Genomic DNA, 14,137 nt, shown 5'->3' on the forward strand with positions numbered 1-14,137 from the left:
CTAGAAAACGTAAGCAAGACAACTAGAGTTAACCTTTCCAGGGATGCGCCATATGTAACTAAAAAGTAATATAAAAAAAAATGTTTTGGTGTGTCAGATGAAGGGACACGAAAAAAAATAGTTTTAAACTTTTCTGTGTGGCACGTTAATTCTCTTTCAGCTAACTGATACTTGTGCTGGCCTTGTGAATAAAAATTAACCATGTTCAGTTCTTAACACTGAAAAGTTAAGCATATACCGTATAAAAACAATGGCTTGTTAAATGAGCCATCACTTATAAATTGCCCCGCTTGAAAGGCTGTCAACACAAAGAATGAGGGGCACAGGTTGTGTGACTCCAGAGCATCTTACATGCTGTGTTTGGAATATGCTTTCTTTTGTTTGCATGTTCCAAATGCATCACAGTCATCTACAAGTCAACAGAGATCAGCCAGCCGCACATCGCAGAGCAGCGCTCACCGGTACAGCAGGCTGCTTAATCTGTTGTCTGGCAGCATTCTGTGTTGTTCCCTTACTGCGCCCACCTCCTGAGCAATTCAGCTCTGCGCCCCAGGTCGCCCACTCCGCCCGGGCCAAGAGACGGGGCTGCCTGTAATTTTCTCTTTTCAGGCTAGGGATGTGCACCCCCTGGGCATGTGGCTGCGGCCCACCAGAGGGGAGCACCCCACAGTTTGAATACCGCTGCCATAAGCCAATGTCAGGATCGATGCAAGCTTGACATCGGGGAGGATTTCCTTACTCAGAAGATCAACCTATCCACCCCGTTTTTGGCTTTCTGCAAATGCTGAATTTGTGTGGATGGAATGTTTGCCAGCAGCCCATTGCCGTAGTCAAGGCGCAAGTTCACTAGGGCTCCCACCACCACGGCATGATACTTGGCTGCAATAAATGGGACAGCCTGTCTCAGAAGGCGCAGATTGCCAAAAACTGACTGCACCTTAGTGCTTAACTGTGCTTTACTCCCCAAGTCTTCCTGCCAAATACATCCTAGTTTTTTTATTTTAGGAGCAAATGATAAGTCTAAGCCCAAAAAACAAGATGAACCTGGGCACTTAATTCCCTCCAGGAGATATTTCGACCCAAACAATGCTACTTCCATTTTACTGGCATTAAAAATAAGGCAGTTGGAGGACATCCACCCTTAACTTCTTCCAAGCATCGTTCTGCCATCTTGAACGTCTCCTAAACTTTCTCTATTTTGATGAACATTCCGCATAGGAATGGAATTTTATTTCGTGCTTCCTCAGTATGTCCATAAACCGGCAAAGGTATAGATTAAAAAGAAGGGGAGGGAGTGAGGATCCCTACGGATAGAGAATTGGTGAGCTATATTTTCCTGGACCAGCTCAATCTTTCTGTGAAAGAATGAGTTGAAAGCATTAGCCTGTTTCATAGAAGGATCCATAGCAGAAAATAGACATGTTGGCTCCACGAAATTGACAATAGTTGAAAAGAGTTCCCATGGTTGATTTATTGACACCTCGATTTTCTTAATCAGAAAGTCAGACTTGGCTCTGAAAAGAGCTTTTTTGTATTCCTTTTGCACCAATTCCACCTTGCTCGCATTAGTGGGGGTTCTATTTTTCCACCACTTTTGTTCTGTTGCTCTAAGATGCTTACGTAGAGGAAGAACGTCCTGTGTAAACCAAGGTTTAGAGATTTGCTTACCTTTCCAGGTTTGAATGGAGCCACTCTTTCACAAATATTGCCCATGATCTCAGCTGCCTGTCAAAAAAATTCATCACAAAGCCATGATGAGTTAATAGACTCCAATTCATGTTCTAACTCCCTACCTGAGATTTTAAGCACATCGTTAGATTTGCTGTATTGATCATGGGTAGAATTACTGACCCCTAAATACTCCCTCTCAACATGATCAACAATGAACAACCTTGCAGCATGATCGGACCAAGAAACAGGCAATGTGCCTGTCAATTTGATTCTCGATACTCTTCATAGGAGGACATCAAGACCATACCCCCGGTTGTGGGAAGAAAAAACTTCAAAGGGTTTCAAATCGTGATTATTTATAATATCCCACAATTCCTTTGCGTCAGGTTTAGATGCATCATCCAACCAGATGTTAAAATCACTGAGGCAGAACAATCCCTTATATTTACTTCCCGTATCGGTTAGAAACTGATCTAGGTGTTCTAAAAAGTCTTTGGGTGGGCCTCGAGGGTGGTAGCCAAAAACTAATTTTTATAGCATTAGTGTGACCTCCATATACTAGCATGTCCCATCTGGGTGGAGGCATCCCGCTCCAGTGCCTCTAAATGAGAGATTTTCAGTGCGATCTTTGATATCACTGCCACACCCGTCCCCTCTTTTGTTTGTCCTATTAGTACCCGGCGAGAGTCAAGCAGAATGCAACACGCATTCTGATTGGCTCTCGCCGGGTCCTTACCCGGCCGAGAATCCTTTGATTCTCGGTCGGGACTCCGGCTGGGAGCCATCCCTGCTCCGAGCCTCCCCACGGCTGAGAGGCTGCCTCCGCCCCCCGCTGGGGACTCGGGTAAGCTTATTTTTTTCCCTTCCCTCCCTCCTCCCTACCCCACTTACCTTCTTGCTCCTGTGTCTCATGTGGGGGACGATGGAAGCCTCCAGTAGTGTGGAGACTCCGCGCCTCCACACAGCTGGAGGCTTCCATCGTCCCCTGGCAGGGACGAAGGTACGTTTTTTTTTCTCCCCCCTTCCCCTCCCTCCCGCCCTCCCAACCCCACTTACCTTTTGCTTTTTTTTTGTTCGGGAGTGGATGTGCTGGGAACACTTGTGTTCCCAGCGCCTCCGCTCCCGAAGGCCACCATGGAAAGAGAAAACAGACTCCCGTTTTCCCTTTCCCGGCGGCCATTTTCTTGGTAGTTTTTTTTTTCTGTCCCGAAATGCCGCAGCATTTCGGGACAGAAAAAAATGCATTTAGTGCCCCGGTCACGCATATAATGCGGGCTGGGGTACTAGTAGCAATATGATCCTCGCGGCGGGGGCATTACCGACTCAGGTAATGCCCCGGGGCCTTCGTTAATAACTATGGGCCCCGGGGCATTACCTGAGTCCCTAATACCCCCGCCGCTCGGGTCATATTGCTTAATTAATAAACTGAATGGTGTAGTCCTCCAGGAATATAAAGACCGTTCATGTTCTTCAATAAAATCATGTATCTCATGCAAATGCCTAACAGCAGACCTGACATTTAACAGGGCTGCCTTAAACAGTGCCTTTACTGAATTTAGCGGTTCAGAGTTGTTCCTATTCCTTTTCTTTCTCTAGCCCTAGGTCCTGAATCTTATTTAGTGTCGGAGTGTGCGATGACCAGTCATTATTCAGCTCCCGCTGCACGGGGCTGGTGAGCGAAACTAGCACCATGTCTTCCCCAAGTCCCCCAACTTGGCATAAACAGACAATACTTACTGGGAGCATGCAACCACCCAAAAAAATAACGACTTTCTTGCGCTGGCTCGGACCAGCGTTTTCCACCGACTGCTATAACTAGTCCGTAAACAGGCCTAAACAGGCTTTGTGTCAGCAATTCCTGCTGAGGTGAGCCATTTAAGGCCTGCATCACCTCCTGTGTGACAAAGCTGCGCAGCGCAGGGAGTCCTGGGGTGTGTATGATTCCGCTCCCCGCACCCCACTGAATGTTATTTTAACAAACTGTATGTAACCTCGCCGTGATACCCAAAGGTCTGGGCGTGTAACAAATGTAATAAATAAATAAATAAATGCCACACTCCCTCGAAGATCCACCCTCTTTGCCCAGATACAGCCCAAAAGAGGGGCTAAAAACAACCTATTGTAGGGACTGATAAAATCCCTCTCGCTAAAATGCTAAAAATCAATATTACAGTTGTTTTAAAAAAGAAAGTAATCCAATTGTATTTCAAACTGAGGGTCTCACTAGCAACCACAATTATTCTTCCACATTTAAAAGTCAGTTTTGCACATTATAGGCTTCAGAGGGTCTTTGAGACCTAATCCAGGCAGCAAAGGAAACATAGAAACTTAAAAAACAGTAGGTTTAGAGCTTCCTTTTGTCTGTTGGCACAGAAATGTATAACATCTAAGGGCTACTTGAGTTATGAGCATTTGTACCAGCAGCAGAGGCTGAAAGTACTAAATAAAGAGTAAAATTGGGAGCCAACCCCCAGCAGTGGAGAGAAAGCATTCCCTACACCAAAACAGTGAGTTGATGGTGAAGGGGTTAACAATAACATACATAAATTATCACAATAAAATACACAAATAAATATTGTGAGCACTGATATAATTCATGTCACAACCATCCATTTTTACAATAAATTCCAATACCAAATTACTACAGCATCAGTATAGTAAAATCACCATATACAAGTTATGCCTGCAGAATTTCATTAACTTTGAATCATTTTTCTTCTTAGTGCTAATAATCTTCTGATAAAGTGCAAAAGTGCTCAAGTACCGTCTATGACAGGGCTGCTCATGAAATGCCCAATGTGACACATTCAGCCATTCAAACCATTTGCAGGGGTACAGTGACTCCCACCTATGCTCTAGGCCTGCTGCCACGGCTTGGACAGCAGTGGAGCAATGTATAAGAATCTTTCCATCAGGGTTGATCATATCCCAGCTGAACCTTTGTAGTGTTATTTATTTTACTTGTGAACTTCCACATTAGGATCCAGGAATGTCATAATGAATTTCAGTCTGCCTGGTAAATTGGAGCAGCTACCAGGTACCATGAAGCACAGTGAACATGAGAGAACAAGATCAATAATTTTAAATAAAACAAGCATTGACAAAGCTGTTACCATTGAGGTTTATATTAAATATTTATTTTTGTTGATACATGGGAAGTGCTGTATGGTTTTAAAGATGCCAGCATCCAGGTGCCTCCACCATGAGCATGCCAAGAACAGCCTCATATATACTAGTAATGCAACTCACTGCCAGTTAATGCCTCAGATGCATGAAATAGTCACCACATGTAATGTGCAGACTCACATGTACATGTGATGCCATCTTATGCCAAGTGCTACCTGAAATGGCCCAGAATGCCATTTGATACCTCACACCTGTGGTTTCTCCCAGGGCTCTATCCTCTCCTCTTTGCTCTTTAACATCTACCTTGCTCTGCTTGCACGACTCATCTCCTCCTTTCCCCCCCAACTTCCAGTGTAGTGCTGATGACACGCAACTCTTTTCAAACTTCGTACTGACCATCTTGCACCTTCCATCATCCCTTACTGCCTATCTGCCACCCAGTCATGGTGTACCTCCAATGATCTCTGCCTCAATGACTGCTAAACTGAGATCCCTCCCAATCGGGACCCCTGTTCCCTCCTTCTTTACCTCACTCTGGCATTCCTCCATGGGCTCTCCCCCTGCTCCGTCTTCTGAAGCCAGAAACCTTGGAGTCATCTTCGACTCCTCTCTCTCCTTCCTCCCTCACACTCAGGATATTGCCAAGAAGTCCCACTTTCACTTTCTGAAAGCAATTCTCCCTTTTCTCACTTTTCAACAGAGGCTCAATGTTACCCGAGCCCTGGTTCTCTCTAGGCTTGACTACTGCAATAGCCTCCTCCTAAATCTACCTTCTTCCACTCTGCGACCCTCCAGCTAATCCAAAATAGGGCATCAAGACTTTTCCTTGGCCTTAAGCACAGGGACCGCACCTCTCCTGCCCATAAGTTCAAATCCCTCTGCATCATCCACAAGGCTGTCTGGGCCTGAAGACCACAATATCTTAAACTTTATCTCTCTAAATACTCTCAATCAAGCACTCTATGTTCCTCTGGCACCAACTCTGTGTGTAAAGCATTGTGCTAAACAGAGGGTAGGTGGTTGATCGAAGATCGCACATGAAACCATTATTTATTTTTATCTATAAGTTCGATATTCTGAACGATATACCACTCATATCACACCCTTCTCCTGAGACCCCCCCCCAGTCACACTGAACCAGGAATCAGGCTAGTTTGCAAAGATAAATATGTATTTATGTATTCAGAATTCTATCACAATATATTTTACTAGGTAACAACAATCACCAATGGGGTGACAGAGCACTGAATAATATCTTTAATAAACTAAGAATCAAGTAATGAGCACAAAAACAAATGCAGCACAGAAAAGAATACTTTTGGTTTGGTTTGAAATAGATGGCACTATGGTTAGGGGTTCCCACTGCAACATCCCTCAACCCCCAAATAGGCAATTAAATAGATGTGAGAAGAGAGCAGGTATTCAGGAATAGCACAAATCAAACAGAATATCACTCCCACCTTCCCCCTTCAAACACAAGAGAAAAACGGAATTGACTTTTCAGCTGTCAGAATGGCTTTGAGATTGTCTTTGGAAATGATTGGGGAAAAACATCAAATGTGGTCAAAAACACTAAAATTATTTTAAATTCCTATGGGAGCCGCTTTGAACTGTTGCACACAATCACAAACAATGATTTAGTCAAAAGAAAACATTTGAAATCTCAAAGTCCAAGTAGGAAACAATTTAGAGCTATTTCACACTTGTAAAACCTTTCAGAATTTCAATTTGCTGCAAACTTTTCTTTGCATGATTTTTGCTATAACGGGTGAATCGCACTGTTCTGCACTGTTTTGGGTTCTATGGATAGCTAAGGATGTTAGGTATGAGTAAGAGTTGAAATTTCACTTCTGTCATAAAAACTGAGGGAGTTATAGAGGTTTTAGTAAGAGTCATTTTTTTCAAATAGGCGCGAGAATGGAAAACAGAAATGCACTTTGAAAATGACAGATGGGTTTTGATTACACTAGATTATGACTATGAAAAAGCGAATGCCACAGATGGATCTTACAGTCACATGAGCAGCGTAACCCGCCTGTTGTGGATACACTATTTCTTCCTGGGATTTACTTTTCTTAATCAAATCAATAAGAAGTTAGGGTTTAATAACACAGATGAGACAAGAGTCGGCGCAAAGATATTTCTAGCAATACTAAGGTTCTGAATTAAAGATGGGATGGGTTTGAGATTAGGATCATAAGATGCCGATATATTATGGGTCGCTGTTCTTCCCATTAATACTCACAGAATAAGTTATTAATTTGGACCCAGTTCTGGTCATGGATTGGATCTCTCATCGAAGGACATCACCTCAGGCCCGGGACTGGTTCAGCTAGACCGGTCACCGAATTTGCACAGGATCTGTCCTTCTTGTTTGTGGTATTTCAATCAGCTGGATAGTGAGTTCCTCAGGCAAGCCTTGTGCTAGCAAGCCAGGGAATTTCAGGATACTAGTTCAAAAGGCCTTCTCACACCACAGCGCTTCACTGGGTTGTGAGAAAAAGTTTGAGAATTTAGGCTTGCTGGAAGTCAATAGTTCTCTACTGCAACAAGAATCTTGGCATCTGGATCTGGAAGGATGTTAAAGCTGGATGTAGAATGCTGGATCAGAGTGCTTTGCCGGAATCAGGAAAGTGAGTGGATCAGTGAGTCCTTATGTGTTGTCAGCTGGTTCTCTTTATCCTTTCAAATGACATCACAAAATGGGTGTATGGGCCGGCTTAACTAAGCTTACCCCTGTGAGCTGGGATTGGATTAAAACCTCATCTCCGCCTTGCATCTGAGTGATTGGATCAAGGCCGGATGATGTCACATTTTATGGTTTGCTTTACAGTCCTTAGAAACCTCCCTTTAGCCACTGGTCTCAAAATTGGATTTTATCCTAAATACATATTTCTACCTTGGTCACATCTACACAAATCACACACAAAGATTCAATATTGTATATAGTAGCTATTCCTCAACATCCTGCAGCTGTGGGATCTTGTTTCATCTTTCTACAGAATGTTGTCCTTTTTGTCATGAACGCAATTTCCGAACTTTCTGCAACTTTTCACAAATGTGTGTTTACCATAGGGATGTGTGTGTAAAGTTTCACAATTTTAGCATCAACACAGTTCACGTAAAAACCAACATATATTGCCATTCCTGTCCAGAATATGTTACACAGTTCTGCCGCCTCTTGAAACTACAGCCAACAATTAGATTAACAATCTGTCCTTTGTTTATTTTTCCACTTTGAATCACAAGTTATGAGTCTTTAAAAATTGTTCATTGTTCATGCTTAACAGCAAATGGTCCTGCCCCTTTGTCTCTCCCTGCAGTCCAGGAGCAGCCCCTTCCCTTGGAAGTTCCTTCCTGGAACAGTTTACGACCCCTTTCACACCTCCCTTTCCTCGGCTGAAGGGTCTTCCATTGTTCATTCTCTTTCTGTAGACAAGAGTCTGGTCTAACCCACAATTATCATCTACCAGTGAGTTTCTGCTGAGAGGATTTCCCCTCCCCTTGGAAGAAACCAGTTTTTCCACTTCCAAAGGGTTGCAGCTCAGCCAAACTAATTTATTCTTAATTAAAAATCCAGCAGAAACCAAACTTGTTGCATAAAATCACATAAATACATTAGTTTCTTAGCTTTAAATCTGTGGAATAAAAAACACAACTAAGACCTATATTCCTTTTAGGAACAATCCTTTTATGTTTGCTAATCCAGCAGACTTTTAGTTTAACTACTTTGAAGTTTCATCATGAGCTCATCTGACAGCTGTCATTCATAGGTAGCCCAGGGTACTGCACACAGATTTTGACAGGGGCTGTCAGTTTACAGACAATCAGTTTTTCTGAAGAAATGTTTTGCTCTTCACATTTAGGATTTTTTATGTTCGCAATGCTTCATAAGATTACATGAATTTGAGTGCCAAGCAAAATTTTGAATGTTGAGAAGTGTTGTGTTATAGGCATTTTTGAATTTTTAGCAACAAAGCAAATGTCATTTATGGGCACATTTTGGAGTTTAATTTGCAAACTGCTGCTTCTCTCTCTGCACTCTGTTTGCTGGTCATGGAGCCCACTGGCACATTTTCTGTAGTGTGTGCTCTATTCCACCACAAATGCACCATGGGTGGCAGGTGGTGCATCCATCTTTTTGTGTGTTCAGAAATGCGGTTTTTGTAGGTTTTTGGCGCGCACAAGGGTTTTGCCGCCATTGTTGCTGTTTCTTGCACCATAACTATCAGAGTGATGCCGCATAGCACAGCGGGGTGGGTCAATACATCCCACATGGCTCCCTCCTATGGAACAGCCTCCCTCAACCCCTTGTGTGGGACTTTCTTAAATTCCAGAAGCTCCTCAAGATTTTTCCTCCGCCTTCCCTTCTTCTCCCCTCTGCTGCGAATGGTGCCCTGGGCCCTCATGCATCCTCGGGGCCTCTGACCTCCCACACCTAATCGTCCCAGCTCCTGTATACCCTCAGCACTGCCCTGTCACTCCCTCTGCCTTGGTGGCTCGCACCTATACACATTGTGGCCCCAGGCCATGTAGTACTCTCCACACCATGCACATATGTGTGATTCACTGACATTCACAGACACTCCAGCACTTCCCTCTTCCCGCCTCCTTACTGCACTTGCACATTTTGAATACCCACAAGGCATAGTAGGTTTGTCCTTTCTCCTTTTTCCCTCCACTGTTTTAATATTTTTGTGTTATTTTAATGTGTTGCACTCCCTTGTTCCCTCCCTTTGCCCTGTGGGCGCTTTGAAACAGTATTTACTTTCTGTATAGGCACCTAACATGTGAACAATAAATAAATAAATATCCATTTTATTTATTTATTTATTTTATTTTTGCATTTATTTCAGCGTACAAAACCATGAGGCATCTAAGCGCTAGTTACAGAAAGTGCAAGGTACATTGGAGAAGTGCAAGAATACGCATATCGTTACAGACGTAAGATGGAGTGTGTACACAGACTGGCAAAGTCTCACCACATGTTACAGGGAGCTACATCAGGCAGCATATAGTCACCTTTTAGTCACTATGTATAAAATGCAGCCTCACATCTCTTGTTGCTTCCATCAAATGCCAGACAAAGACTTAAAATGTGGGTTATGCCATCCAAAATGAATTAATGCATCATATTATTGGTATAGTCCCCACATGTACGCTGCATCGTCACATCTAGTTCATGCCATCACATGCCAACCGCATCCCCAAATACCCCAGTAATACCATCCACTGCCAATTGATGCAATATGTGTTATGTATAGTCACTAAAGTAATTAACCAACTTGCTAACCCCTATCTGCACCATGCCGCTAAGCCTGATATTGCTACACTACTGTACTCTATGACTATGCTAATGTGATAACATGTACCTGTTTTATCCTGTTGATTTGTTTGAGGAAACCACTGTGAGAACATATACCTGTAACAGCTCCTCAATGCCTATACAAATGAAATGATTTCATAAATACATTTTCTAAAATGATTTCCAACAAGGATTTTTTTAAAATCTGATCAAGTTTCTGTTTATGTAACTTAAACATGCTTTGGAACGCAGTATTGGGCACATGTTCTCTTTTCAAAATGATCTGTTAAGGTGGAACGAGCAAACTTTCAGATTAATTGTTCTTTACAGTCTTTCTTGTATTACTAATGTTACATGCCCAATGTGGTTAAATATGCACATTATTACGGCTTTTAATGAGAATTCCTTGGGGGCGTCCTTCCAATCCTTTACGACATGTTTACTTAAATACATTTGCTCATGTTCGATCAGTGTGACTCGGTCAATATGCTCTTAAAGAAGAAATCATTATTTTTGGGGACTCTGAAACCCCACTGTCATCAAAACAGAGGTATTCATCTTTTAGGGTTCTATGAGAGTTGGTGAGTGACCATTGATGAATGTGGTGCCTGAAAAAAGACAACAACTAACGTTTTGGCCGCCTATGAAATATTTGTGAGCAAAATAATATTACATGCAGTTATAATTCCAGCCTCAAGGGCAAAAGGGAAGACAAGTGATTCCAATCTCGCTGCTGGTCCTAACGGCATTAAATTCAGGTCAATTCAAATGCAGTTGTGTAATCAACTGGCGATGGCTTAAAAGTGGAGGCCAATTCAAATATGCTTGAGAGATTGTAATCATAGAAATAGCAGTAATTGATTGTTTCCAGGGCTTATATTGTTGAAAACCTTCCTTGCCTCTTTTGAAACATTCAGATAATGCCTGTTTCATGCCTTCCAATTCAGAAGCCCGGAGTGGAGACAAGGGCGAAGTGCATGACTGTTTTGTGACTGTGGAGCTGCAATTGGAGTTGGAGCAGAGCGGACACTTTCGTTATCCTGACCCCCCCTGTGAGAGCCCAGAGTGACTGCTACTTTGCTGCTCCAGGCGCACTGCGCACTACGATACCCTGGAATAAAGAACGGCGTGAATCTTGAGAAAAGGGTCATATCCCTTTAACTGTCTCTCTCCTCCCCTGACGCTCCCTGCTGAAGGCGTGTCACGTGACCAATCACGTGTGGAGGAAGTGGAATCAAAAACAGCAGCATTCCACCCTTGCGGCGAGAAGCCCGGAGTGGAGACAAGGGCAAAGTGCATGACTGTTTTGTGACTGTTTGGAGCTGGGTGGAGCGCAAAGCAACTCATGCACTTGAAGAATCCTCACCTCCAGCCAGAAGGCGGTCCGAAGCAGACCTTGGACTCTCGCGTCGGGATCACGGTAAGAGAGTGCTGGTTACCTGTGGTCCTGGTACCGCTTTTTAAAGGGCTAGAAGCCATAGGCGTGCATTTCTATCTGGCAACACGCTTTCTCAACCAAAGCTAAAAAAGCACTGGTTACACGAGTTCCTGCCGCTAAACTATAACATAACACACAAAAACTCTGAAGTTGCGCAGCACAGCCCTTCAGGACGATCATAGATGTCCAGAATGGGATGGCTCTTACTCAGAAGAGATCCAAATTCATTACTCAGATCTAACATCAAATACCACATCCCTTGCGCGCCCGGTTATGACTAACTTAACTAAAGCGCAGGTGCACATGGGAACTGCAGACCCTCAAGCATCTAATAATACGCCATCTGATCGTATACGCTCTTGGAAGCGGGGTCTTGAATACACTACAACTACAAAAAAATTCAGAGAAGAATTGACAAACACTTTGGAGGGAAAAAGCAAAGTCAAAGTCTAAATGCGGACTGTGAAAAAAACATTAAGTCTCTTGGATAACGAAGACCGTGAAATCCCACAAAGTATAGGCCCCCTTCCTGCCGCGGCTCTGCATAGAATCAACTCACCGGAAAGTGAAGTTGAAGCAACTGAAGATGAGGAAGTGGTGGGACCAGGAACTTTACCACAAGCACTAAATAATGCAGGGGAATTAATTGAAAAGAATTTAGCAGTAGAACTTGATGCAAAGGTTCCCACAAAAGAAGAAGCCCCAAAAGAAGCAAGCGCTGCGACACTCACAGCGCTAAACTTCGTATTAAACTCGCTAGTCACAGTCTTCGAACAGCTGAAATTGGAAGTACTACTACAAGCAGGATCACTACTCGAGCTGACCACAGATGTGAGTGGTATTGAATCATAAATAGTGGGGCTAACATGAACAATAAATACAGTGGTTACACCTTCACTAAGGGAAACGAGAGTATAGCTTGCAAAACAAGGTCTAGATTTGTCATCAATAGAAAGGTCACTCACAAAAAACAAAGAAGACGTTGAAAAACAAGAATCTCTGCTCCATGAAATATTGCACTCCCTAAAAACCTAGAAAGTAACAAAGGCTGGTCCGTCGACAACCCCAAATGGGGTAGAGCATGAAGACAACATCTTTGATGATACTCCTTTCTCGGAATATGTTCTAGAAGAGTTTAGAAGGCTAGCACATGTCATAGAAGAAGATGAAATAGAAGTAATCGAATCTAACTCAAGCAACAAAAAGGTATCATCTGAAAGAGAAATGGTATGCTCCCCAAATTGGACATAAGCAGGCACTCACCTTTCAAAGGGAAGAAGGAAAGCCAGGAAAAAGGAAGTAAAAAAAAAATCAGCACAACGGCATACCCGATCACCCTTCGAAAAAATCGAAAAAACCATCTATTCAATAAACAGAAAGGGATGGTTCCCATGAGCGTAGATCACGGGAAAAAATAAAGAAAAAGTTCTATCAAATCAGGAAGACATTCAAATCCGAGAAGAAGAGGGAAAAGTCCAGAGTACAGAACATAAATGCTCAGAAATTGGTGCAGATAAAACTGGAAGGGAGCAGAGGGCACCCAAGACAAAAGGAAATAAGGTCAAAGAACACAAAGCCCCGGCAATTGACAAGGAAATGCTGAAGAATAAAAAGAAAAGTTGGGCAAGTATAGGACAACAAACAGACCTTATAGGCACTGAAGCAGAGGCGACACATACCCTGGCTACAGGAGGTAGCAGCACGAAAAGTCGACTAGAAGAAAAAAAGGAAAAAATGAAACTAGTGCCATTAAAAGCTGCCCAGCGCTAAGAGGCCCCCGTGGGCTACAATCTTCCTGGGGAAAAGAACCACTATCACGCCCAAAATGACTGTTAATGAAACAACGGTGCTTAGCATTAAAATTGTACCAATTTTCCTAAAGCAAGGAATTCAGAAAAGCACGATTGAATTAACACTGGTTGAAATAAAAAAAAAATGGTCAAGGAAAAACAAAGGAAATTCCGGAAAAATATGAAGAAAAAGCAGGAGACAAGCAAATACAGTCCTCTTTACAGGAATCAACTGAGTCTAAGCCAGAAGAAATGGAAATGGAAAACCAAGATTATGCTGTTCCTACATTGTGGCTTAAGGTATTGAATACAATTCCTCAGTGTTCGTCTTTATGCAGGAGAGCCATCTTGAACTACTTTAAAAAAGTTCCTAATTTATATCTCTTTGCTACTGAAGACCTGGAATTTGTTAAATTCCCAAGCAAAAATATCAGGAAATTAGTAGAAGTGGGCTTTACATCAAAAAAAGCCTGGAAAGCAATAAAAATAACTCAAAAGAACTGGAGAAAGTGAGTTTGCAAGTGCTCGAAAAGCCTCAGGGGGAGAGTTTTAATGAAAAAGAAAATGAGAAAGCCGACTCTGCAGACCTAAGCTCCAATGCTGCGAGAGCACCGAATAAGATGGCAGGAGAAATCCCCGAGGAGAACTCCGGAGATACCAAAGCTAACACTCTGGCAGCATTGCCAGAGATACTTACACAGGTGCTCCAAAAGCTAGGTCTGGGGCATCAGAACCTTTAGGCAAGATACACTCAAAATAACAAGCTGGAATACCCATGGCCCAAATACCTTTACCACGAGTAGCAGA

At 42.9% G+C, this 14,137-nt stretch overlaps 1 protein-coding gene across 2 annotated transcripts in view; it reads left to right on the forward strand.

Moving 5' to 3' along the window:
* Nucleotides 1-14,137, forward strand: part of PGR (progesterone receptor) — an 877,082-nt gene that overhangs the window by 751,351 nt on the left and 111,594 nt on the right. Inside the window, exon 9 of one of the 2 annotated variants that reach the window (XM_069639100.1) lies at nt 9,654-9,819. The exons of the other annotated variant lie outside the window; for it this stretch is intronic. Coding sequence (XP_069495201.1) covers nt 9,654-9,684 — 31 coding nt within the window. The 3' untranslated portion in view covers nt 9,685-9,819. Of the gene's footprint in view, nt 1-9,653; nt 9,820-14,137 lie in introns of those variants that run through there. 2 annotated transcript variants of the gene reach the window in all.

The sequence above is a fragment of the Ambystoma mexicanum genome, chromosome 7q (assembly GCF_040938575.1).
Source record: "Ambystoma mexicanum isolate Mex_15411 chromosome 7q, UKY_AmexF1_1, whole genome shotgun sequence".
NCBI classification, from domain to species: Eukaryota; Metazoa; Chordata; class Amphibia; order Caudata; family Ambystomatidae; genus Ambystoma; species Ambystoma mexicanum.